At 48.1% G+C, this 26,984-nt stretch overlaps 1 protein-coding gene across 1 annotated transcript in view; it reads right to left on the bottom strand.

Annotated features, from left to right (window-relative positions):
• Positions 1-26,984, bottom strand: part of RSPO3 (R-spondin 3) — a 59,871-nt gene that overhangs the window by 15,628 nt on the left and 17,259 nt on the right. The window contains exons 3-5 of the mRNA XM_074167916.1: positions 9,199-9,390; positions 6,441-6,587; positions 3,962-4,159 (exon numbers count right to left, since the gene is read on the bottom strand). Of these exons, the coding sequence (XP_074024017.1) occupies positions 3,962-4,159; positions 6,441-6,587; positions 9,199-9,390 (537 nt within the window). The remainder of the gene's footprint in view (positions 1-3,961; positions 4,160-6,440; positions 6,588-9,198; positions 9,391-26,984) is intronic.

The raw sequence follows: 26,984 nt of genomic DNA, 5'->3' as shown, positions 1-26,984 counted from the left end.
AGTCAAGATGTGAAGAAGCAACAACTGAAATGTATTATTTATTTCTTTACAACAATACAAGTGTGCACCAATATAGCCTGTCTGTTGGCTTGCACAACACCCAGCTTTCTAAGGTGTTTTTCTTGTCCATAACTACACCCTTAGGCTGTTGGTGAGTGCTCTGGTCAGAGCATGTTCTCTGAAAGCACTTAGAACCCTCTGCTCTCCAGGGGGTTCAGCAGAACTGCTTGGGACTCAGCAGAAAGTCATACGGTGAATCTTCTCCTCTTGGCAGGATTGCTCATGCCTGAAATCATGCAATCCCTTCCCCACAGATCCTTTTGTGTGCAATTCAGATATTTGGCCAGTAAAAGTCAATATCTCACACGTTTGCTGACAGCAGTCCAAAGGGACTTAAGGCAAAGAAATAACACTGATAGATAATTTGCGGTGTTTGAAGAGCCCTGAAAGTTATGCTTTCCGAGTACATCTATTTGCCATTGATGGACATGGCTACAGGGAACATCTGCCTCAAGGGACATCCATCAGGGAAAGGTGGGAGCCCAGAAGATGTTCAGTGTGGGAAGGTAAAAGTAACAGTGCCCTGCACTGGGGGAACAAGACAGAAAGTGTGAGAGAAAGAAGGGAAGAGGAAGCTGGAACTTAAAATCATACAGTCACACAGACTAGAATGAACTCACCATCATGGGATTAAACGGGGAGAATTGTGAAATAAAATCCAGTAAGGTTTGGATGGGACTGTGCTATAAAAGGAGCCTGTATCTGAAACACATGGGAATTACTGCATCGAACACACTAGGATCAACCAATTTAGTGCTAAAATGAGTTAAAAGAACCTTTTAGGCTAGTTGGGCTATTTGTATCCTCATTATTCCCATTTGTTTGCATTCATTCTGAAAACACTAGCACCTTCTCCCAGTAAAACTTCATTTTATAGCCAGTGAGGGGGCAAAAAAAGAGTTGTAATAGACCTCACCAGCTTTAATGACACACCAGTGGATGGAAAGGAAAAAAAAACCCCATCTTCATCCGTTTTATCTCGTTATGTGCAGCCATCCCAGAAGCCCGTCCTTGCTTCTGTGTGATAGCGGCAACTCACTGACTAACATCCTGTCTCTGACCTCGGCTTCTCCAGCAAAGGCACGGAGGCATCTGTGACGAGCATCCCCCATCATCATGTGGTCTTTGCCCCGGCTCCCTGGGCCACAGACACCAATTCAGCGCAGAAACGGCAGAGCTGACCCAGCTCACTCCTTCATGGCCACGGAGGAACCATCAGCAGTGCTGTTGGTGGCTGCTGGGGCTGCTGCTGGGCTTCAAAAGCCAGAAAGTGAAACTCCAGAGCAACGCCCGGGCGGCAATGGGGAGCCATACAGTACAAAAGAGCATTTGTGATATTTCTTAACAGTAAATACAAACGTATTTACTTCCCCTTCCCTTTCCCAAGGTGTTTTTGTTGTTGCCTCCTCCTTGTCTCACTGGCTGAGGGAGCTGGGGATGTTCAGCCTGGAGAAAAGGAGGCTGAGGGGAGACCTTCTCGCTCTCTGCAACTCCCTGAAAGGAGGGTGTAGCCAGGGGGGGTCGGTCTCCCAAGGAACAGGGGATGGGACAAGAGGAAACGGCCTCAAGTTGCGCCAGGGGAGCTTTAGGATGGTTATTAGGAAAAATTTCTTCACTGAAAGGGTTGTGAAGCCTTGGAATGGGCTGCCCAGGGCAGTGGTGGAGTCCCCATCCCTGGAGGGATTTAAAAGCCGGGCAGACGTGGTGCTGAGGGACATGGTTCAGTGGTAGGTTTTGTCAGTGTTGGGTTGATGGTTGGACTCGATGATCTGAAAGGTCCCTTCCCACCCAGGCAACTCTATGATTCTACAAGTGGACGCAACCAGCCATAAGAGCAGAGCCCGGCTTGGTTTCTTGTGCAATTATTCTGTTGTTCAAAGCAGATCAGTTTTCCTCTGGGCAACAAGGGACTGGGGCAGTAGGAAAGAGAAGTTACCTGGGGATTGAGTTGGAAAGCTTCATTTTGTCGTTCCAGTAGGAACAGAAAGAAAACTTTTTTCTTAATTCTGTTTCCTGGCTTGTCACCATAATCCATCCCTTAAAGATGTTTTAATCTAATGTTTTATGTGTGAATTCCCTCAGTTTTACCAAAAATTATCGTTTTTCAAAAAATTTTAAATTCATCTCCCTTTGAAGGTGTATGAAAGTAAATGGGACAGACTTTTGTGTCTCCTGAGGAGTATGTAGTGGTGGATTTCAGAACGTTAAACCAACAGCTCTCAGACATGGACATACAAATCCCCAGGGTGCAGGCAGAGCTGGGACACAGGTTCCACCTGCCTGCATTGGTTTCCAGGGAATTGTCTACTGAGTGTAAAACAGGCTCAAATATAGTCTGGGACTTGCTCCAAAGGAAGAAGACCCCCCACCTGTATGCACATTGCAGAAAAAGAAAGGAAAAGATTCATGATTGTGAGTGAATTCTTGTGGTGTGCAATATTTTTCAAGTACCGTTTGACTCATATCCCATAAAATAAGAAATGACAGTAAATATGTGAGTAGTCTCTTCTAAAATACTTACTAGGCAGTAGCAGCAGGCATTTCTCAGAGAGAAATGTCCAATCTGCAGAGGCTGCCAAATTGCCATGAGCAAATACACATCATCATCATCACCTCAAAAAAAACCCAGTTTCACAGTTCCCAAATTACAGTTCAGTGCTATATTTTTCACTCTGACAAAGTTAACTTTGGTAGGAAGAAAAAAGAGGACGCTTCAAGGCCAGGCTGGACAGGGCTTTGAACAAGCTGTTCTGGTGGGAGGTGTCCCTGCCCAGGGCAGGGGGTGGGACTGGATGGTCTTTAAGGTCCCTTCCAACCCAAACCATTCCATGATTCTATGATTTCGCAATGAACCAGTGAGTTACTGCTGGGTACCAGCAGCTCGTGCTGGCTCATGGATGTTCACACAGAGGGCAACTGCTCCATCTCTTCCACCCATCCTCAAAAGGGGGGAAACCTTGCCTTTGAGGTGGGAGGTAAAGGGGGGAACAGAAGGGATAGAGAAATGGGAAGGAAATGGGAGGGGATGGGGAAAAGGAGATATTCCATCGCCACTCCTGTGCCAAGCAGAGCGACTGCCCCGGGGACAGAGCAAGGAACTCCCCTGTGGCGCGAAGGGGAGAAAAGGGAACAACACAACTACAGTCTCTGCTGGGTGGAATTTGTATCAATTATTATTTCATAGACTCCTTAAGCATCTCCCATTCTTAACATGCGGGGTGGCATTCACTGGCTGCCGTGGTGGGGAATGGGTCCGATAAGGTGGGTCCATGGAGGGGTGGTTCTCCTAGCACTCTTGCTTATGGGGGAAACCAAGCGGGGCTTCCCCTGGCTGCCAGGCAGCGCTGGGGGCTTTCTCCCACGCTGGGACACCACGAGCCAGAAGCAGATGGCGGGATGAGGCCACACTGTTCAGTCAGAGCTGGGAGAAGGGTCTCAGGGTGGGAGAGAGGCCACAGCGCTGCGATTGCAAGAGTTTTGGTCTTACCTGGAGGGGATCGTGGAACAGGAATCAGTTTGGGGGGGTCCCGTGGTTGAGGGGTGGAAGTTGGCTGCCTGATGCCCAGCAAACAGCTCCCACCACGACATGCTTTTATGCTGGACCTTTTTGTCCCGAGTTCCACATGCAGCCCCTCACCTCGGCAGCCCTTTCAGGAGAACCTGGCGAGAACGTGCCTTCCCATCCAGCCCACCCTGGTCCTCTCTACACCACACAAAGCCCGGTTTTTGAGCAGCGTTAGGACTTTATTTACTGCGGGCACAGTTCTCCCCAGCCCAGAGACCACCACATCAACGGGAGCTTTGGGGGGAGCCTGCAGGCGAGGCCTGGGGATTCAGAGGTGAGTTATTATTAAACAAGCACAACATCAATCTCATTATTATGATGACGATAACGTGGTACCTTTTCCTTCCTTCTGACATCTCTTTCTTTGTACAATACATTTTCTGCTCTCGCTTGTGGCTGGGCAAGGACTGCCCCTTGCTGACGGGTGCTGTACGATCTCTCTGACCCTCACTTCATTTCCTCTTTTGAAACCACATGTTTTTCCTTTCTTTGTGCAAGGGCTCCAGGGACTCCACTCACTAGCTTCACAGTGCACTGCAACAAACATAGGACAAGCTGAGCCCGGCCGGTCGCTGGTTTGTACACACAACGCGTACGGTACATTGATCTCATTCTGCATCAGCCAAAGGGTGGCAAAAACTAATGAAATTAATCAGGATTTACAGCAGTGAATGGACAGAAATGGGGCTGCTGAGGATATACCGCACAAAATAACGTCAAATAATTATGTGGGTGACTATTTTGTGCTCGCTGTTTCGTAATTCCGTTCCTGAAATGGGGCAACACCAACACAACTGGTCTCAATGGAACCAGTTACTGGGGCTTGTTCTGAGGGTGCTCTGGTTTTGTGGAGGGATAAATCCTTGTAGCTTCAGTGGAATTAAACTTTGCTCATGTGAAAGGGGGGGGAAGTCACGGGGAGAGGCTGCTGCCGCTGCTCTCAAAGGTGTTGAATTTAGAAAACTAAATAGAATTATAAAGGACCGACTGATACCAGAAGGCTGTACATTAATAATCAAGTATCTTTGGTGGTCTCCTGCTTGGTGTTCAACAGAAACAGTGAAGGAGCCATCGCCTGCAGCGTGTGCAAGTTGTCAGTAGGCAAAGCAGGGGAGAACTTGGGGCAGGCGGGTGCCGGCTTTACAGAAAAGCACGGGTTAGTGTTCATGGACCCCAGGAGGTGACCATGCCTCCCGGGCCACCGGCGACTCCGGAGGCGTGCGGCCGAACGCTGCCCAAACCGGGTGGGTGGAAATGGGAGGGACCTTGGAAGCTTAACAACCTGCTGTTAATAACTATCCTTCTCCTGTGCCGTCTCCTCAGTATCCTTCTCTTGCAAAAAGAGAGTAAACATTTATATTTACTTTATGTTTAAGGCTATAGAGCGCGGCTGACGAAGGAGAGGCTTCCAGCTGCTTTACAGGGAGGAATTTGGAAGTCAACATTTTTCCAGCTCCAGAATTTACTTCCAAATTTTTCAAAACCTAAAAATAGAACTGACCTCAGGCAATCCCTGAGCCTTCCTCCAGTGGATTGTCATGTGGGTCACTTTGTTACCCTGGAGCTCTCCTGTTAAAATTAATTGGCCTTCACGTGCACAAAAAGGTTCTGTTTCCCCTCCGCAGCTCTAAATGGCTTTTCCTCGTCGAGACTGAGTCATTGTCAGAGCAGCTGAGGCTACAGCGCTTGGAAATGGCCATCGAGAAACAAAAACGATCCCTTCAGTTTCTTTCTGATATGAAAATCTTTGCTTGAAAATAAAACCGTAAAAACCATCACTGCCACCTGAACTAATACGGATTTGAGAAGGAAAATGCCAAACTACTCTATCATATTTTTAATTCCTGCATTGTTTCCCCTGTAAACCAGGGAGGGCTATGTGTGGGGAGATCTCCGTTACGGCTGGACCGTGCCTAAGTGCTCCCTGGTCGCTGGTGGCCGAGGAGGTCACCTCTGCCACCGCAGTCCCCAGCCCTGGGCCACCACAATCCACAGCCGCCCTAGCCAAACAAGGCCAGCCCGGCCACAGCCTCGGCGTGCCCAGGGCAGGGGGTGCCCGGAGGCAGGTCCGTCTCTGGTTCTGCTCTGGGCCGGAGGGATGGAGCAGACTCTTAGGTGTGGTGGCCTCCAGAACTGCCCCGGCGGGAGTCATCGGCGCCTGCGAGTCAGAGGCTGGGGAGGTACAAAAGGAGGTCTCTCCTCCGCAGCCGGTGAGTCACGGGACCATCCCTTCGGTCACAGGGCCGCACTATTCCGTGTCTTATTTTAATCCTCAGTCTCTGGAGTCAGGTGATCGTGCGCATACACCATTTTGGGGGTTTTGGTGGGTTTTTTTTTTTTCCCCCTGTTTCGGTTCCTAGCCTTCACCTGTGTGAGGGTCCCCTTCCCGAGGCTGGCACAGGCGGGGGTAGAAGAGGGAGCCAAAGCAAAGCAGTTAGTGCTTTAATCTTTCAGCTGCGTGTGGGGCCTGGCTCGGGGTCTGTGAACCTTCCGTGGCAGCCATGCTGCGGGACGCGGTGAGGAAGAGATGGGTGTCGTTCTGCCTCAGGGTAGACCAAACGGCCCCTGTCTCCTGAGGCAGGATGCCCCTCAGCGTCAGGGCTACGTTTGTGGGGCTCGACCACGCTCGTGCCCCTTGGGAAACGGCAGATTTGGGGGATACCTCGAGTTTGGTGTGCTAGGGGACACGGCTGGCGATGCAGAACGTCTCCATTTGAAGCTGCCCCTGCCTGGTGGGGGTATCCCGTCTTGCCCCTCCTCAGACCTCCCACCTCTTGTGAGAAAACCCCTCGAGACCCGGGGGGACGGGACTCACCGATGCTGGTGCACTCCATGGTGTGGTTGTTGGCTTCCAGCCCGTCGGGGCACTTTTCAAGGCACTTTCCGCTGTACAAGTAAAACCCACTTTTACACTTTGTGCAGAAGTTTCTGGTGAAGCAGGTGTCACAGTCAGCTTTGCATTCTGCAACGCAAACAGTAGACAGCAGCATTGGTGCTCTCTGCCACCGCGGGGTCCCTCTCACGCACCAGAATCACACAGTTGTAGCAACGTTACACAGTCGGCAAAGGGAGCAGATTCCATTCAGATCTTCCTTGTGGCCTGTACACCCTGATGCCATCACCTTTCGGTCACACCAACCCCAGGCAACGCTACAGGCTTGGGGCAGAGTGGCTGGAAAGCTGACCGGCAGAAAAGGACCTGGGGGTGTTGGTGGCCAGCCGGCTGAACATGAGCCAGCGGTGTGCCCAGGTGGCCAAGAAGGCCAACGGCATCCTGGCCTGTCTCAGGAACAGCGTGGCCAGCAGGAGCAGGGCAGTGATGGTGCCTCTGTACTGGGCACCGGTGAGGCCTCACCTCGAGTGCTGTGTTCAGTTCTGGGCCCCTCACTACAGGAAGGACATTGAGCTGCTGGAGCGTGTCCAGAGGAGAGCCACCAAGCTGGTGAGGGGTCTGGAGAACAAGTCCTATGAGGAGAGGCTGAGGGAACTGGGCATGTTTAGTTTGGAGGAGGCTGAGGGGGGACCTCATTGCCCTCTACAACTCCCTGAAAGGAGGGTGTAGAGAGGTGGCTGTTGGCCTCTTCTCCCAAGGGAATAATGACAGGAGCAGAGGAAATGGTCTGAAGTTGGGGCAGGGGAGGTTTAGATTGGATATTAGGAAGAATTACTTTCCTGAGAGAGTGGTCAGGCACTGGAACAGCCTGCCCAGGGAGGTGGTGGAGTCGCCATCCCTGGAGGTATTTAAGAAACGTGTAGACGTGGCACTTTAGGGCATGCTCTAATGCCCAAGATTGTTGGATTGTGTCTGTTTGTGGGGTTTTTTTGGTATGGGTTTTTTTTTTTTGTTTTGTTTCGTTTTGATTTGGTTTGATTTTTTTGTGTTTGGACTCGATGATCTCAAAGGCCCCTTCCAACCGTGAAGATTCTGTGATTCCGTGACCTTGGCACGAGTGAGGGTTTAATGAGGATGCTGCTGAAGGGCCTCGCAGGGCTTGTCTCCCTGCGGAACCTCTGCAGGCAGAAGGCAGAGCAGAGCCCCTCAGAACAACGACAAACTCCTCCTGTCCCTGCAGCCACACGGCACAGGGACTCATTAACCCCACCGGGCAGGAGTACGGGCCCAGCTCCACGCTATCCGTCCAGGAGAAAGAAAAAGATGCCAGATTTTAGAATCTCTTTAAGACTGTTTTGCATCAACATCTTTTTCTATTTTAAATGACTCCCTGATGTTCAGTCGGATGTCCTGTCGTATTTCACGTGTTCTCTGTGGGACTACCCAAACTGGCACTAGGTGTGGTGTATTTCGCAGGTCTCAGATATTTTTAAGAGAAATACATGCAAACCTGTGTATGGCAGAGCTCATGCCTGACGTGCAAGGCCACACAGTGCTAAAAAGTGAGCAAATCCTTCACAGCGTCAAGTTATTCTGTAAGATTTTACTCTGGGCTCCATTCATTAAATAACTTCTATTACCAGGTTAAAACTGGGACACTTGCTTGGCCACGGCTCTTATGTTTTTGTATCACCTGCGGGATCAAAACCCAGTGAATTCAACAGCAATGAGAGGACTGGGGAGGACATTGAGAGCTTTTCCTGTTCATTTGTGGCTCAAAACACATAATGGGGTCAAAATGTTGCCCGAGCGGTGAAGAACAGAGTGGGGTTGTCTGTCCCCCAGCCTGAAGGCAACACAAATTGGTAACTTCCCCCAAATCAGGCTGAAAACGGGCCGGCTGACACCTGGCCAGTGGGTTAAAGGGCTCCAGCCACCGAGATTGAGCATCTCTTCATCCCTGCTCTCTGGAGCCACCACTGCTGGGGGGCAGTGCCTGGTGTCCACCGGCACTTGGAGGACACCCTCACCTGAGTCCTGGGCTGGTCACTCACACAGAGCCGGGATCCCTGAGCTTTATAGAATCATAGAATCATAGAATGGTTTGGGTGGGAAGGGACCTTAAAGAGCATCAAGTTCCAGCCCCCCTGCCCTGGGCAGGGACACCTCCCAACACACCAGGTTGCTCCAAGCCCCCTCCAACCTGGCCTTGAACCCCTCCAGGGATGGGGCAGCCACAGCTTCTCTGGGCAACCTGGGCCAGGCTCTCACCACCCTCACAGCAAAGAAGTTCTTCCCCAGATCTCATCTCAATCTCCCCTCTTTCAGTGTCAAACCCTTCCCCCTCCCTCATCAAGAGTCCCTCCCCAGCTTTCCTGGAGCCCCTTGAGGGACTGGAAGGGGCTCTAAGGTCTCCCCGGAGCCTTCTCTTCTCCAGACTGAACCCCCCCAACTCTCTCAGCCTGTCCTCACAGCAGAGGGGCTCCAGCCCTCCCAGCATCTCCGTGGCCTCCTCTGGCCCCGCTCCAACAGCTCCATGTCCTTCCTGCACTGAAGGAAGGCCATTTTGTGATCTTTTCACCTTAACCTCTTTGTGGGGGTTAATATTTACTGCACTACCATGCAGGAACGGAACAAATGAAGGTGTGTTGGCTCCTCTGTTGGCTTGACTCCTACGGGGACACAGCACTCGGGAGAGAACACAGGAACCCACGCGTTTCCCCTTTTCCCCAGCACTTACTCGCACACTTATTAATGTCGGGGTACCGTGTCCCGTAGTATCCGCTGGGACAGGAGGAGAGGCAGACGCCGATCTGTTTCATGCCGATCCTCTCCAGCACGAAGAAGAGCCTGGGCTTACAGGACAGGCACCCGTTGTAGTCAGAGCATGTCGCACACCCTCCTTGGCAACCCTGGCTCACGTTAGGATGCACTGAGAAGACAAGCATTTAAAAAAAAAAAAAAGAAAAAAAAAAAAACACAAAAAAAAATCCCAGTGAGAGAACAAGATATTAGACAAGACCATGAAATAATGGTTCTTCCGTACTTGGAAGGGTGGGCTGTCCACCTCCCTGACAGCTCCGAAAGATCCCTTAGTTTTTTTCCTTGTGTCTTTTATGATCTGGCGTTTCATTTCAGGGGTTATTTCATATGCGTAGAAACGAGAAGCTCAGCTGATGTGCTCACGTCTTGCAGAGACAGCTCACAGCAAATTATGTCTGAAATAGATTTTATGGAACAGCAGCGCCCTACAGAACAGTTATTTTTCTGTTAGTTATTTTCAGCGGCTTTCCTGCCTTGTATGCATTTGGCTCAGCAGATAAATACACGTTCCTTTATCTCTGCTTTTCCTGGCTGGATGATTAAAAATCAACTTAGTGTATAATTTCCTTCATTGACTAAATGCCTTTTGATTGAGTTCTGCTGGGCAGGAATATGCCCTTGTAAGATCTGACGCGAATTCGCCTTAATAAAAAGACAGAGGAGAGCCATCCTTCTCACCCTCCTCCTTTCCCTGGAATGTTCTCTCTGGCGTGTTTTTAATCTCTAACAATTACAACCTGATGTTCAGACTTAACTGTGGCATTTACCCTGCCCCAGTCCCAGCATGGAGCGTAGGTAGGATTATATTTGCCTTTAAATTGAATTGTTCTAATTCTTCAGACAAGGAAAGGAAAACTTATTACCCTCACTGCTTAAGGCTGCTCAGTTCTTCTCTAGGAGCTTGGGGGCAGCAGGAAGAGGATGCTATCGCAGGCTGTCTTTCCAGCAGCGGGCATTAATCAGTGTATTGCTTCTCAGAGGTAGGGAATAATGTTTTGCGTCCTCCTATACTATAGAAGTTGTTACCTACTTTTAGTTCCTTCTTGATTGCATTCCTAAATAGGAGTTGGATATGAAAAATAATTTAGCATCAAATAGCTCCAGATCCTGTGCCCCCTCTTTTTTTTGGCCTCGTCTTGTATGAAAAACCCAGGCCTTTTTCTAAGTGCAAGCTTTCATCTCTGAACCTGAGCCATCTGGTTACACTTCATATGTGAGAGAAACCCAGTCCTCGTTTACAGTTGCAAATCCTGTTTGTAAATACTGTTGGCTTCCTTCTGCCTTATCGTTGGGCCAGTGATAATTTCATCAATACTTTGATTACCTATATTAGCGTTTTGATTTTATTTTTACCTGCAGACACTGCTGAATAGTTCTCCCACACAATGAGCTTGCTTTTGCCAGCCCCCTTCAGTGGATCCAGGCAGGGCAGATCTGGTGGAGCAGAAGCCCCCGTGGATCACTGGTTCCAGGTTGGAGGCCACCCACCGCTCTCTGCTGGCGCAGGGGAGGTTGCCCAGCAGCCAAGAAGCTCAGGAACGCCTCTGTGCTGTGTTCACTTGCAGTTTTGGCAGAAAAGACACAGCCCAGGGATGGGGAAAGCACTTCTCCCTGCTCTGAGGTTTCCATGGCCAGCCCCGCAACCTGAGAAACCTCAAGGGGAGTTCCAGTTCGCTTTTCCCCCTTCATTACTAGAATGGGGAATGAGGGTCATTTCTCTCCCTGGGGCTGAACAAGAGAAGAGCAAACTTTGGCCCTAGGACAGACAATTTCAAAGAGAATATAGGTACCCAGTTCTCCGTGCCCACCCGAGGCGCTCGCTTTGTAGAGCAACCTGGGGGGAAGTGTTTTTACCCCCAGAACACACCGCTACCATGAGAATGAACAGCGTTCTGCACAGTGGGGACCTGCAGCCCCAAGGCAGTGATCAGATGTGCCTTCACTGGACTCCCAAAGCACCGAGTGCTGGATAAGTATAGCCTATTTTTTTCTGAGCAGATTCCAAACATACAGAGTATATTGATTTTGAAATTGAGAGCCAGAAAAATCAGCTTTCTTTTTAAAGTTAAGTAAAAGAAAATGTCCTTGTTTCTCTCTCCCCTGTCCCATGGCTCTTGTATGAAACTGCTTTCAAAGGCAGACACAGGAACATGAGCTGAGAAGCTGACGTTATTTAAAAACTTACCGTGACTTCCCTTCATTCAGTCTGACAGAGGGAAGAAAAAGCAGCTGAAGTGCAACATATTTGTCATCAAAGCTGCTGTATATGCTCCGGATATATATGCTGTGTATGCTCTGGATGATGGCTTTTGACAGGAAGCACATTTTGTGCGAGCACCTGTGACACGTCCTTGTGAACAGGCTCCCTCAGCAGAGAGAACACTACGTGCTCTGGGGTCGAGCTGTGTGTGCGAGCCCTTGAGACAGGTGATGCTTTATTACCCAAAGATGATCAGCCTCTACAGCTAAAATCCATCTCATGGCCAATTTCCACCTCCCTTTTAACTCCAGAAGCATTAAGTATGAAATAAAGCATATTCCTAGCCATTTTCACAATTTCTGCTGCCTTTCATGCATTCCGGAGACATCTCATACAAATAACACAGCAAAAGAGGAAAGCCTGTGGTTCCAAATGGAGAATCATATTGTTAGTGTTACGGAGCACGGAATAAGTTAAAATATGTAAATCAAAATCCATTTAAAGGTTGATTTCATGCCATGTTATAACACAATGTGTGAAGCTAAAATAAAAGCTCTTGTTCTTGGAAATGGATAGAGCAAAAGTCTCCTTGGAATGTCAGAACTGACACTTTAAATGAAGAAAGACTTTTTTTTCTCTTGAAAGCTATTAGAGGGATCTTCCTTTGATTGTCTCCTGTTGTGCCTGGCATTTCTTTGAGCCCTGCGTCTATGTAGCCTCTCGTTGTGCTTGCCCTGAGTGTTTGGTAGACTCTTATTCCAGAGGGAAATGGAGAAAACTCAGGCTCTGAAGCATCTTTGTGCCACAGGGAGGGAACCCATCGCTGCCAGCTACAGACCTGGCCCTTCCCGTTCCTCCCTCATTGCAGCAAAGGGCCGGTGTCTGCAGACCCCGAGCACTTCGGCCACTGCACGCCGTAACCGTGAGGAGGCAACAAGTTTTACCCCTTTTTTTTTTCAGACACGGTGAGCTCATCATGTAAGTGATGTGCTGCAACAAACTGGGAACAGAAACCCCACCTGGGGAAATCCAGCCACAGCACACCTGCTGTCAGCGTTACTTCCAGTTTCTGTACTTAGGTCAACAGCAGAAATGGGCAAGAAATCACAGAATCACAGAATGCTATGGGGTTGGAAGGGACCTCTGGAGGTCATCCAATCCAACCCCCTGCCAGAGCAGGTCCACCCAGAGCAGGTCCCACAGGAACGTGTCCAGGGGGGTTTGGAATGTCTCCAGAGATGGAGACTCCACCACCTCTCTGGGCAGCCTCTTCCAGGGCTCTGCCACCCTCACAGGAAAGAAGTTCCTCCTCACATTTAGATGGAACTTCCTCTGTTCCAGCTTGTGCCCATTCCCTCTTGTTCTGTCCCTGGGCACCACTGAAAAAAGACCGGCCCCATCCTCCTGACACCCACCCTTTAGGTATTTATAGGCGTTGATCAGATCCCCCCTCAGCCTTCTCTTCTACAGACTAAAAAGATCCAAGTCCCTCAGCCTTTAAATGTATTTCCACTTTAGGAGACGCTTTGAAGTCTACAGGTGAAAAAGCACCAGGAGGGTGCAGACCACTCCTGTTGGCCATGAGTTTTAGATGTGGTCACTGGGGCAGAGAGAGGTCCAGGCTCTTGGCAAAGGGACCGGCACCATGGCCTCCTGGATTAGACTCTGGCTGCAGAACCAGCAGGTCTGGGCTTTAGCACTGCAAATAGGTCCAAGAAATGTTCTCGCTTGTAACCACTTGGTCTTTGGTGCCACCTGCTCCATTATAAAGACAAATAGAATGAAATACAAAATATTCTCCACAACCCTCAGAACTGAGTTCCATGGGGATGACGTATTCTATGCATGGGCTGTGAGGAGCAATGTCTGCCATCAGAGATGACCCTGCCAGCCATGGCGAGCCTGCCCTCTTGTGTTCAAACACTCTTTGAGCACAGTGAAATCCCAGGCTCTCAAGGATGCAAAGGACAGCGCTGCCATGGGCAGAGCAAGTGGTGGGAGCACGGAGACCCACAGACAAGTTCTTCCCCAGGGGTCTGGAGCACAAGTCTTGTGAGGAGAGGCTGAGGGAGCTGGGGGTGTTCAGCCTGGAGAAAAGGAGGCTGAGGGGAGACCTTCTCGCTCTCTACAACTCCCTGAAAGGAGGGTGTAGCCAGGGGGGGTTGGTCTCTTCGCCCAAGGAACAGGCGATGGGACAAGAGGGAACGGCCTCAAGTTGCACCAGGGGAGATTCAGATTGGATATTAGGAAGAATTTTGACACGGAAAGGGTTATGAAGCCTTGGAATGGGCTGCCCACGGCAGTGGTGGAGGCACCATCCCTTGAGGTATTTAAAAGCCGGGCAGACGTGGTGCTGTTGTCAGTGTTGGGTTGGTGGTTGGACTCGATGATCTGGAAGGTCCCTTCCAACCCGGGCAATTCCATGATTCCTTACACCAGCGTCAGCCAGCATCAGCCAGACCCACTGACTCATCAGGTCCAGAGTGTGTGTGGGAAGGCTCATGACTGGCTTTAGGTCCACAATCCATCCCTCCATTTTTCTTTTTATAAAACCTAAATACTGGAGATCAGAGAAGACACTAAGTTTATCTTGAACTATTTTCTTCCCCCGCCTGGCTTTAAGCCCTTTTTGGCTCGGAGGCCGTTTCTTGTAGAAGCTGTTTGTCCAGATATTAGTTTTAAGCCCTATTAGCAAATGAAATCACTGGGGATTTTCCTTTCTCAGAATATTTTCCAAGGACTTCTCTGGAAACAATGAGTTGTGGTCTCTGTTAAAAATAGAAAGTTAGGGACAAGGAGCTGAATTAAAACCTGAACTTTCAATGACGAGACGACAGGAGATTTTGACGGCGTGCATCAAATAAATTCTAAAGCCTTTGCAATGAAGTTTTTCTATGAGTTTTACTTTATATATGGGATAAAAAAAAAATAAAATAAGAAAATGCAGGAGGAATCCAGAGGGGGGTGTGTTCTGACAGTCGAGGGAAAAGCTCGGGGCAGAAGACTCCATGCCTGTTCCCTGCAGCTGAGGTGCCCCATCCCATCACTACTCTTCAACAACAAGATGTCCATTTAGAGGCTTGCTCCTGACATGGATGTGTAGATAAATGAAGTCCATCCCTGCTGGAGAGCGGCTGCTGCTGCTCCTGGGTTCTCACAGGAGATATTTTCACAGCAGAGCTGCTCTGGAATTCACCCCCCCAGCTGGGCTGGCCCTTGCCAGGAGACCCAGGCCCTGCCTTGGCTTTACCCACCATCCTGGCCCTTGTTGTGGTGGGGACCTGGGATGGGATGTCCCATGGGTTCTTCTGTCACTCGGTGCCTCCTCTGGCGTTTGTTTCCCTCTCTCTGGCCTGGTGTGAAGCAGCCACCTGTGGCCATGGCCTGAGAACAACAATTCATGTGGAGCAGAGCTCCTCTTAATCACGCGGACCATCCTGTAGGCAAAGGCAAACAGCATTGGGCAGTGAGCTCTTCTAATGAGAAAATCATTAAGGAATTCTGTTTGCAAACCACAGCGTATTTCCTCAGACTCCTTCTCAGACAGCATTTCTCGGTGTGGGAATACAATGGTGGGGCAGAACCACTGACCCGACATGGACAACATGCAGTGTGGAGCAAGGAGAAGGCCTGAGGGTGGTGGGACAGCACTGGGAGAGCGAGGACACATGGGTTTGATGAGTTTGTGTTATTGCTGCTAAATCGATGGCCAGCTTGGGCCAAGATGGAGCCTGAGCTCAATCTTGCAGGCAAAGCTTCCCTTGATTGCGTGGCCTTAAATCACCCAAGGGACTTGACATGTCGCGATGGGGCAGCAGCTGGGGCCTGTGGGGAAGACAGACCCATCCACAGCAATTGCCGCATTGGGTTGGCCATAATTTTTCTGGGGTGCAGCCAAACCAGTGGTGGCAGGTGAGGAATGGGGACTCTCCGTCCAGCCTCCCGTGGGTCGACAGGACTCTGAGTTGGCCTTGAAAGGAGAAGCAGCCGCAAAGTGAGCAATGAGGAAAAATCAGTGTAAAAGTCAACTGTTAAAGGCTTAACGCCTTCCATTTCTCTTTGCAATTTGTGCTTCACAAATACTTTTAAGATTTCTGTCTAAAAGGAAGGTAACTCCTCCAGAGGTTTGCCTGACTTCAATTCTACTTCAGAGCTTTGCTGCCTTCTGTGGTACAAAACACATAATAAAGGAGATCCTCAAGTGTCCTCCTGTGTTTTTGAAGGAGAAAGATCCCATAAGGACTGAAAAAAAATTTCCTCAGCCATCTGCCTGGCTTGACAGAGTATTTTCCTCCTCAATAGGCACTTCCCATCTGAGGGAAAAGAAACCAACCTATTTTGTTCACCAAATGTCAGCAGTTCCAGAGAGCAACAGAAACATGAGGATGGGCCTGTCCCTCAGTCCAAGGGAGTATCCAGAACCCTTCTGTAGTGATGCCTACAAGCAAGGAGGCCCTCTGGCCAAACGGCCAAGGTCTCACTGGGGAATGCCTCATCATTACTAAACACGTCTGGCAAAGCGATCCCGAAAATGAAGCATACTGGCTGCCAGAACACATTTCCCCTGAATTTGGTTAGAAAGAGCATCAACAGGCTGAAAACTCTCGCCGGGGGTGCGGAGTTTTGTGCAGTCTCCTAGCATCTCCGGCACAACAGAAACCAGCCACAGCGACCACAAATGGCTCCTTCTCATTCCAGGGAGTTTTGTAAATAAACTGAAAAATTCTTTTCATGGAGAGAGAAGGGAAATTGGCTTTTTTTTTCCCACGTACTACGGAGCACCACCAAAACTCAGGGGTCCAGAAAGTTTAACCGGTATGGGAACCAAAGAGGATCCCCGAGGCAGGTTGCCTGACGCACCTCGGTAGGGATCGCAAAGGTAGGACCGGGTCACACAAGACCTTCTCCTACCAACTTCTACGTCCTATAAGCAACTACAGATCTTACTTTTAGAGTCAGCTGTAGCTGTTTCTGAACACCCAGCCTTCAAGACTATACCTTATGAATCTTCTCTGGAAATGGAAAACTGAATTATGTTATCTCCTCCTCATTGTCCAGATAGGAAGACCTGTCACAGAAGGGAAGGTGTGGGGTCTATAGAGAGTAGTAGCCCCACAGCTATATGACCTAATAGCTGTGTAACCCATGTGTGTGACACTTGTCAGACTCATCTGTGCTGAGATGAAGAAAGGAGGCGTGAGTTTTAGAAAGAGATTCTATTTGATGCGCATCTGTATATTTAGACAGTATTTTAACACCCTCATCCTGCAAGAGCCTGGTGTGAAGCTCCCTGGTTGATTTTACACTGCTCCTAGGCACATAGAACTCGAAAAACCAAGTTGTCGACGTCCCTGTGACTCCCGGGTCTCTTCCCTACAAGACACACACACTTCTGTCAAGTAAAAAAGCACAGCTGTGTATCGGACACGCTCATGCTTTGAAATATGCATCTTTCTGCTTGATTTCGCTCTCTACAACTCCCTGAAAGGAGGGTGTAGCCAGGGGGGGTCGGTCTCTTCGCCCAAGGAACAGGGGATGGGACAAGAGGAAACGGCCTCAAGTTGCGCCAGGGGAGCTTTAGGATGGATATTGCGGAAAATTTCTACACAGAAAGGGTTATGAAGCCTTGGAATGGGCTGCCCAGGGCAGTGGTGGAGGCACCATCCCTGGAGGTATTTAAAAGCCAGGCTGACATAGTGCTTAGAGACATGGTTTAGTGACAGTTTTTATCAGAGTTAGGTTGATGGTTGGTCCCTTCCAACCCAGACAATTCTATCATTCTACGATTTTCTGCCTGACACTGGTGTCCAACTACCGTTCCTGTGTTCTTGCTGGTGCTCAGCTTGTTCTGGTGGCAGCAGAGCCTGTGTGTCCCCCCTCCAATCCCGTTTGCATCTCTTATTTCCTCCTTTAACACACCGGAGACTCTCCCCGTGGCGTGCTGCACCGCTGCCGGGCACGTCCAGGCTGTGTAAGGCTCGCTCGGCTCCCGCTGTCAGCATTACACAACTGCGGCAGCATTCGCCAGTCTCTCGTTTCCCACAGGGTCTTTGGAGACCGGAGTTTTTCTCGCAAAGTTTTGTTTCAGAAACCACAGAAAGAACAGCAGGATGTAACAGATTTGACTTTCCATGCTGGGGACTGGGGAGAAGGGTTTAGACGGCAAAAGCCTGTAATCCCGTGTCGGAGGTATGATTTTCTACTACCATGTTTACAGCGTTAAAAAATTAATAAGGCGGAGAGCGAGCCAGCCCACTGCCTTGGCGTGGCTCAGATGTGCCTTTGGTCAATTACTTAATATCCTCTCCATTCTGTGTATATTCCTAAGTGGAACTGATCGGAAGTTTGTGCTGAATGAAATAATTTTTCCTGTGTAACGATTAAATTCATACCATACTGGGGCTAATGAGCAGCCCAGAAGCAGGCTGTTTGCAGTGGAACTCTTCTGGACTGCTGCCTGCACACACACTGAAGCGGAACCGGTCTCTTTAAATTCAAGTCTCGTGTCAAGATTTGAACCCAGAGGGTCGGTATTAAGGAGTATTGCAGTGCTGGAAGGTCTCTAATAATTGTTTTCTACCATTTGTAACAAGGGGAAACTCTGATCTGAAGTTTTCATACAGGAGAAAGGGTAAATTCTCCAGGCTGACCGCACCATCCATCTGTCAGTGACACAAAATACTGCCCAAAATTCCAGGTTGAAATTAATGATTAAAATATTAGCACTAGTTACTGCTTCTCCGCTGCAGGGCTGTGTAATGAGGTACGTGCCATCAACACTCAGCAAAGCATGACCCAACTATTTTTGACTTTTCCCTCATGCCACTGGGACCCCTGCCAGGCTGGAAAAAAAACAGAAGTCAAAGGTTTTTGAGAGCAAAGAGTGAACGGTGTAATACAAAATTGAGTTCGACTCTGATAGAAAACAGACAGGAGACTTCATCACCGGTCAGCTCTGGTGGAAGTCCCAGCCCATCAGAGTCAACAGCGAGAAGATGGGGGTTAGGATTTCACTAATTTGTTAATCAACATTAGGGCAGTCCGTGGTTCAGAGTACAGTGATCTGATTTTTAACTCAGTGATCAGTCTTTTAGGTGCCGCCAGGGATGGTGACTCCACCACTTCCCTGGGCAAACCTTGGAAGAGGCTGCCCAGGGCAGTGGTGGAGTCCCCACCCCTGGAGGTATTTAAAAGCCGGGCAGACGTGGTGCTGAGGGACATGGATCAGTGGTGGGTTTGTCAGTGTTGGGTTGATGGTTGGACTGGATGATCTGAAAGGTCCCTTCCAACCCGGGCAATTCTGCGATTCTATGATTATTAGAGGGTGGTGTGATGGGGTAGCTGGTTTGGATTGGGGTTAAGTAATAGGACAGGCAAGATTTAAGGAGGCATCTGATTCCTGAGAAGTGGACTCAGGCTCCGCGTGCCTGGTTCTCCTTGTGCAGGAGCTATGAATGGCACGCAGTGAGGGCTGGTTCCATCGCCCCTTCTGCCGCTGCCCTCCCTTTGAAGTCTGAGCCCTCCCCTCCCACATGAAAGAGATTTAGAGCTTGCACCCAGCATCGTTCCCTTCCCCAAAGCCCTGACACCTCTAACATCACTGCCGCGATACAGCGATACAGTTTACAGCCCAGCTAAAGCCACGCTAGGAAAGTTTTGAGGTGAATTATTGGGGTGCTGGAGATGAAATCAAGACTATTGTCCATTTTTAATATGGTGCTGTACCACCACTTCTCCAGGGATCTGCGCACCAATCAGCTCAGCTGATCGCAAGAGAAAATGAATTAAAATTAATTAAAACTGATTATTGTGTTGTGGTTGGTTTTTTTTTTAATGTAACATCTGTAAAAGTATGTTCTTTATCCTAAAGATAGAATCGTAGAATCACAGAATTCTATGATTCTATGATTCTATCTGTAAAAGTATGTTCTTCATCCTAAAAATAAATTAACAGTGTAACACTGACACATCAAACTTTCCAGATAGTTAAATTAATTGAAAGCTTATGCACAGACTGTATTAGAAGGCAGAAGCTGCTGACTGTGCGGGGTTGTTGGTGGCTGTTGTAGCCGGTTGTTGCGCAAGTAAATGGCCATTATGACCTCAGCAATCATTCACCATCAATCAATCAATCAATCACAGCTTTCCCTCTGAAACTAGTTTGCCGGCAGCAATCCTACAAAAGGTTAAAAGATAACCTGTTTCACTTTGTTGGGAATAGTGGCTTTCAGTTATTTGAAAAAGATTTTGACAAAATTATGTCAAAGCTTTTTTATAAAATATTTCTATTTTTAAGGAGTGACATGTTCTCACGGGATTTTGTTCTGTCAATGGTTCCCCGAGTGCCTTTAGCTGGAAATAATGATAGTAACCACGTAAAGGTGATAAGGTATGGTAAGATAGAGAAATTTAATTTAAAAGGAAATTCCAAAGTAAGAAAATAAATAAACTGAGGCCACCTATTGACGATACTAGGTAAAGAAAAACAAACAAAGTTATGTAATATAAAGCCAAGAATGAAATGTCTAGGAAATATAGGGTTAGTGTTATGAGTGTTATTAAACATTATATAGTAAGAACAATAAAGTCAAAGGTTTGGAAGCCAATTTAATGCGTTTCTACAACAGCAAAAAAATATGGGAAAAAAAATGTGTCTTTGAAAGCCGTTTACCCTAAACTGAAGACAAAAGCATTTGGAAGGATTAATGGTTAATCTGTGAATTATAACTTTTAGGGATGACTGGGATCCCCAGAATTCTAACTTTTCGGGATGACCCATTTGCTGTTTGGTGGCCCGAGAGTTGGTTTTTCAGGTGCCAGATGCTTCAGCCAGCTTCCAAAATATCCCTGGCACTTCACAGCAGCGCTGCCTTGAAGAACATTTCTCTAATAGCGGCAGGAAGGAGGAGGAGAGTTCTGTTCAGTTCAGTTCTGTCACGCCATAAAATAATTAAGTTAAGCTGATGCAGAATAAATGATAGAAATAGAACCCGTTCCTGCAAATGGAACCGTCTAATAGAAGTTACACTGACAATTAGTTAGGCTTCGGTGAAAACCAAGCATCCCCTAGATATTAGAAAAACATGAAATGACGGCAGTTATTTTTAAAGCACCCAATAGGAGGAATCTTTGGCCAGTGGCTGGTGGCTTGTGGCACCCCTTGGTCGGGCTGCCCTGAGACGGGGCGCGGATGTGGGGCGACCGCAACAGCATCATTCCAAATGCTGGGCGGCTGCAGCAATTACTGTGATTTAAAAAAAAATGCCACAAACGGGTGCCAAAATGGAGTGAGCAGAAGGAAAGGTTGAACTGTGCCCTGGTATGAAAACATCCCTCTTAGCTTGACCTCGCAGAGCTGCACGAAGCAAGGGAAGTGATTTGCTTTCCCGGAGAGGAAGCGGTTCCCCACACGCACGTGCCCCCGGCAAGAGGAGGCAAAATTGTACAAAAAGGGGGTTCTGTGCTGGGGCAGAGCAATGGACCCAGTTACCATCCTGCCATCTGCAGAGGTCTGTGTTTCGTGGCGGTGTGGGTTCCTCACCCCCAAAGCAAACACATACACAGCCCGGCACAGATGGAAAAGGAACAAACAGCGTGGAAGGAAATAAAAGCAGTAGATGAACTTTCAACACCTCCTCACTTTGTCTTCTCCTACCTTCGAACCCCCCCCCGCCTCAAATCACCACCGAGTTACATGCTTTTGGGGAAACCTAGGGGCTCTTGGATGTGAGGGCTGGTGACGTTGCCAGTTTGTGGTCTCCTTCTCGCACTGGAAAGCTAAAAGTGTCAGCACCCACATTTTTTAAACCCAGCGAGACAACTAATCTGCTTTTTTCCTACATGTATAACCCGGGTTTCAGAGTGCCCGTGGAAGAGGCAGATGGTCAGAGGACTGAAAATGCAGCTATTTATTTAGGAGCCCAGTCAAAGGGCTGCTGCTTCACTTCTAGAGCCACACTTAAAGTTTTGGCCTTGTCATTTTTGGGCATCAGTTTCTTATCTGCAGCGGAGGAATGGTACCTGGCTCTTCGGAGTGCTGAGGTGTTTAAGTCACGGCTGTTTGCAATCTGTCCTCAGCTTTGGCTGAAATTCCTGCCTTTTTTGCTCATGTAAAGCCTTCACGCGCGATTCTGTCCCTGGCACCGCTTTAAACCTTGCTTTACATGGGATTTTTCTCATATACATCAGGTTGTTGTGAGCACAACTACCGAGCCCCGGGTGCCAGTGAGGCACCAAGTTATTGTAGTCACCCGCGCACCCTTTCCTTGCCCAGATTTCAGAGGGAGACCCAGAGGAGTGGAGAAGCCAGTTCTTTTAACTCTCTGATTTCTGCTCTGGAGAGATGAGGTTATTGGGAAACACGCTATTGGGGCTGGCTGGCGGCCAGAGGGGCTGCCCTGCCTTCCGCCAGGAGTGCTGGGCTCGCTGTGGATCCAGGAAAAGAGCCGGGGAAGTTCCTCTAGCAAGGAATGTTCCCTGTGTTGGGAGTTGTCCACAGCAAATGAGAGCTGTGGCTGGTGAGCAAAGAGCACCGGGGAGAAGAAAAATAGCAAAAAAGGTCAGAAATTTCAGGGAAATCAAAAGCCCTTTTTCTGCTCTGTGCTGAGCACCACCTTCACAAGCTTTAATGTTGATCCCTTTTATGCTGCTTTCTGCAGACCCAGACCCAAGAGAAAAACCCCTCAACAATTACCACGTAAACCCGGGCTTCGATTCCTTCCCATTCGAAAAAGCACATCAGCATCTGGTTACCTCCACACATGTGTTACAGACCCCTTGACTTCAATTAGACTCAAATACCTGATTAAAATTAAGGACACATTCTTGAATAGAGGCTCTTGTGCTTGGAGCAGACACGTATCTTCCCAAAGAGGGCAAAAGCCTAATTCTTAACATACTAACTTTGAAAATAATGCCTTGAACTTCTCAACCATTAACTAATTAAAAGTTTAAACTATTTTTCATTTTTTAACTTTTCAGCATTTTTAGGTAATTTCGTAGTGGAGAAAATGAAATATCAAAGGTTTTCAGCATAATGACCATGTTTTCATGGTGTTCCAGAGAACAAAACCATTATTCTTTTCTCCTTTGTTAAAAGATTAAAAAAAATAAATTCTCTTCCCTAATTCTGCAGAGAAAAGCATAGCTATGTGAATTGAAAAGTACTACTTTAATGTATTAACTTTTTAAAATTAATGTTCATGCATTTTAAATCACAGCCATTAGATTGGGGAGTCAGATTTCTACAAGGCTTGGAGTTAGCAGCCCTGTTTCTTTGTGTCTCGACGGGAGACCCAACACACATGATCATTTCATTGCTTTTTTAATATAAAGATTTTCAACTTTGAGGTTATTAAATAATTTCATAAGGGGCTACTAAACTATATCCTGATGGGAAGAAAAGCATTGCTTTGATTTCAGGAAGAATCAAACTGGTGTCCTATAAAAGGAGAGACTCAAAGCCCCTTCATTAATCTCTAAAGTATCTTTTTCAGCTTAAATCTGCTGTTTACTGTGTAATACTTTCCATACCCACAGCACATGTAACGCTCCATATGGAAAAAAGCCAGCGCAGAAAGGTGTTCTCACAGAAAATTAGAAAGGGGTGTTCAAAGGGCAGCCAAGTGAAAAGGATGCCAAATGATTGGGGAAAAGGATTGCGGAGATTTTCACGGGCATGTGAAAAAGAGAATAAATACAGTTTTTGCAAACTCTGTTGTGATTTCAGCCATCCTTAAAAAAACCCCACGAAGGTAGCAGAATCAGATGGCAACAGCAGCAATAGCAGTAGGACTCCAAATACATGTGTGGTTCCATAGGACCTTCCACCCTCTGGTCCTCGAGGCACTTCATAGCGATCAAGTGAGATGCAGCTCCATCGTGTAGGAAAAGCCTTTGGCGGTGGGGGTGGTGGTGTCATTGCCTTTCTCTGGGGTGCCTGCACCAGCTCTTTGACAACACGAGTTCGGAGAAGACAGGGAATGCACCACCTGTTTGACGGCTGCTGTACCCAGTCTGAACTGAGGCGTTTGAGGAACCTCCGGGGTTGAAACCGTGGCTTTTACCAGCAAACCCAGCATAGAATGGAATCATAGACTCATAGAATCATCTGGGTTGGAGTGGACCTTTCAGATCAAGTCCAACCATCAACCCAACACTGACCAAACCACCACTAACCCATGTCCCTCAGCACCACGTCTGCTCAGCTTTTAAATACCTCCAGGGATGGTGACTCCACCACTGCCCTGGGCAGCCTCTTCCAAGGCTTGACAGCTCTTGCCATCCCAAAGCCCTTGCTGAAGCAATGGTCCACTACTCAGGACTCAGAAGGGTCAGTGCATCACCTCCCTGTTGGTTTCTTCCTCAGAAGATCTCTAAGCTTTGAAGTGTCTTGACGCTACCTAATGCCCGGGAGCTGCTGGCGGCAGGTGGGACACAGCCATGAGGGAAAGTGGCACTGGGATGTCTCCATGGCCTTGAGTTGCTTGGTCACAGCATAGGAGCAGTGCTGTTGTAGACCCTGCTCCAATCCTTCTCCTATGGCTTTATAAGCAAAAACCAGCTCCGTGAAAGTGTAACACCAAAAGAGTGGCACAGGACAGGGCTGAGATCAGGTGTGTTAAAGCCTCGGTCATGCCTGGTCTTGGAGATAAAAAAGAGTAGTAAAAACTGCATCTGGCTTTGCGAAGTGTTTTCTCCACAACCAGCACCTCCTTCTCTAGGTGGGAAAGAAGTCAGTCTGGAATTGAGGGTTGCCCCTGAAATACCCGGTGCTGTAAAGCTCTCTGCTGCTAGAATTAAAAGGTACAACAGGACAATGGACATCGGGGAGTCTCAGCTGCATTGTCCAAGGCAAGTTTCAGAAAGCCTTGGTGGTTCAATCACTGCAAGAGTCTCAGGGAGGCAGTGTAACCCCAGTCACACGTGTGCCTCGAGAAGAGCTCAGGCGTCTTTCTAAGAGCAGGCTGTAGCTTCACCATCAATTACTGTGCCCCAGAAAGGGGCCACTGAGTTTCCTGCAGTGTTTGCCCAGCTCCTTCAGACGTCCCTCACCCCTGCATCCCAGGTCAGGGGCCGGGTATCTGTGATAGCATCAGCAACACCATTGTTGGCTCGCTCGTGGTGAGGTGTATGATGCTCATCAATCTGATTCTGATGACATTAAAAAAAAAAAAAAAAAGGAGAATGAAATAATTGTGGATAAAAGCAAATAAAAATGCCGTGTTTTTAATATAGGGTGGTGATCCAATATTTTCTTTGTGATTTGAGAACTACTGGCTTCACAGGAGTCTTCAGAACTAAAATAAACTTCAGTTTCCTTAAAACAAACTCCACGTTGTTGCCTTATGAACAAAATTGGATTTTTATGTCTCCTAAGGTTTCAGTGTAGCGCATCTGCGGGATGAGGCATCATGTCAGCAAACAGATGGCAGGAGACTTGTTGGTTTTACCGCGATTGTATTTGTGCAGGACAGAGAAGGGGAGAATCTCAAGAAAGTATCCTTTTGGTTTCACATCGTTTTCTCTTGCTGTGCCTTAAGCCACTTGTCTAACGCGGTTTAACGTTCATGTGAAATTACTGGCAACACACCTCTTCATTTTCTGCAACGTAAACATGTATCTAAAATCCCTCAGCACTATGGGCTCTTCCTCAGTTTGTTTATTCTTTATATCAGAGGAAATTAAGACAGCACTAGTAAATTAGTAATTTAAAGAGGAAGTAAAGATGGAATGTTGTTTCGTGTGAAAACGGAGTGAAACGACGGAACGCTTCTCCTCTTTCAAAAAGCAGAAGGAGTAACAAGCCAAGTTATTTACTGTTCCTGTCTTTTCTGAGCCGCAGCGTACATTCCACTTTGTTTCTTCAGACGAGCATCTGCGAGGGGTGTTTGAGGTGCTTATACTTAAGGTGTCTTATACTGAGCTTGGAGATACTATTACTTAAACAGCCCGTTCCCTCAGCCACATGGCTGTGAGCAAAAGAAGAAAAATTACCTTTGCCTTAACAATTATAACCTCTCTTTTTACACATTTCTTTCCTTCACGTTGCACTGTGGCTCCTTGGCTCCTGTTCTGTGTAATCAAAATATCTGCTGCCCTGGAACATTCAGGCGTGACTCCAGAGTAGGAATTAAGAGCTCTAGAGGTTCAGTTCCCTTTCAACTGCACCTCTGAAAGATTTTTATCTAATTTTAAAAATTAAGATGCTTGCACTTAGGGACCCATGCTGGGATTATCCTCCCCTGGTTGTAGGCACTGAAGGTTTGGACATTCCTGATTGACCCAGCTGTCCAGGCTCCTCAAAGGTCAACATGGGTCTTGTTGGGTTTAACTTTTCTGTGGACAGAGAGGGGAAGATCCTCTGGGCTTGGGGACATCAGGTTTCGTAGTCATTGGAAGCAAACGGGCACTTCTAGGGCTCAGTCCATCCCAACTATCTCAAACCTCTGCCTAAGGATTGAGATGGCCTGGGAATTGCCACCTTGTGGCCAAGGACTAGCCCAGTTGTTGGTGTTTGTGCTTTCAGTGCCTGCGGCCAAGAGGGAGGGTCAAATTATTTATTTACACTGTCCTGTAAAAATCAACAGAGCCCTGCCAAAGTATGCAGGGGGAGGTTTGTTCCTGGAGGGACGTAAGAGTTATGTCCAGCTGGAGTTCAGCAAGATTTGCAGGTGATCGGTGCGTCTGAAAATGAGATGGCAGCTGTTGGCTTGTCTTGGACGGCAACTTACCACCTCCTTTCCACTTTTTGAAAAATTATGACAATGCCCTCTGTCAAGAGGATTAATATGGAAAATGAACTGATATTTGTACAGGTTTTGAAAGGTGCATTCTTGCTGCTGCTTCTTACTGTTATCATTTTAAGGTGAATACATTCACTTAGGGGAGTTTTGTGCAGAACAACTCCAGTTGCTCTCAGCTGTCCCAGCCCACTACCTTAGAGATACTCCTCACCAATGTCCCTCTTCCTTGAAGAGACCGTCTACTCTGCCTCTTTGTAGTTTCTCTAGGCATGAGCATCTCCTCTACCTGAGTTCCTGAAGCTCCCACATATGAACAGATGGAGGTAGAGAAGAAGATAAATCACCTTACATCCTACCTGGCATTCACCATCCTTGCCACTGTCAAGAAACTCAGGATCATAGAATCATAGAACCATAGAATGGTTTGGATTGGAAGGGACCTTAAAGATCATTGAGTTCCAGCCCCCTGCCCTGGGCAGGGACACCTCCCTCCAGACCAGGTTGCTCAAAGTCCTGTCCAACCTGGCCTTGAACCCCTCCAGGGATGGGGCAGCCACAGCTTCTCTGGGCAACCTGGGCCAGGGTCTCACCACCCTCACAGCAAAGAATTTCTTCCTCAGATCTCATCTAATCTGGAGCCAGGCACATCTGCTCTGCTTTGAGTCCATCTCAGGCACAGGAACTTGCCACAGGATGGTGGCAAGTTCACTTCATTTGTGCTGGGTATGAGTTGACCGTGCAGAGGGGAAGCTGGAGGTG

The sequence above is a fragment of the Numenius arquata genome, chromosome 2, assembly GCF_964106895.1.
Source record: "Numenius arquata chromosome 2, bNumArq3.hap1.1, whole genome shotgun sequence".
In the NCBI taxonomy this organism is placed as follows: domain Eukaryota; kingdom Metazoa; phylum Chordata; class Aves; order Charadriiformes; family Scolopacidae; genus Numenius; species Numenius arquata.
The sequence above is the reverse complement of the archived record's forward strand: the minus strand, read 5'-3'. Positions and strand labels throughout refer to the sequence as shown.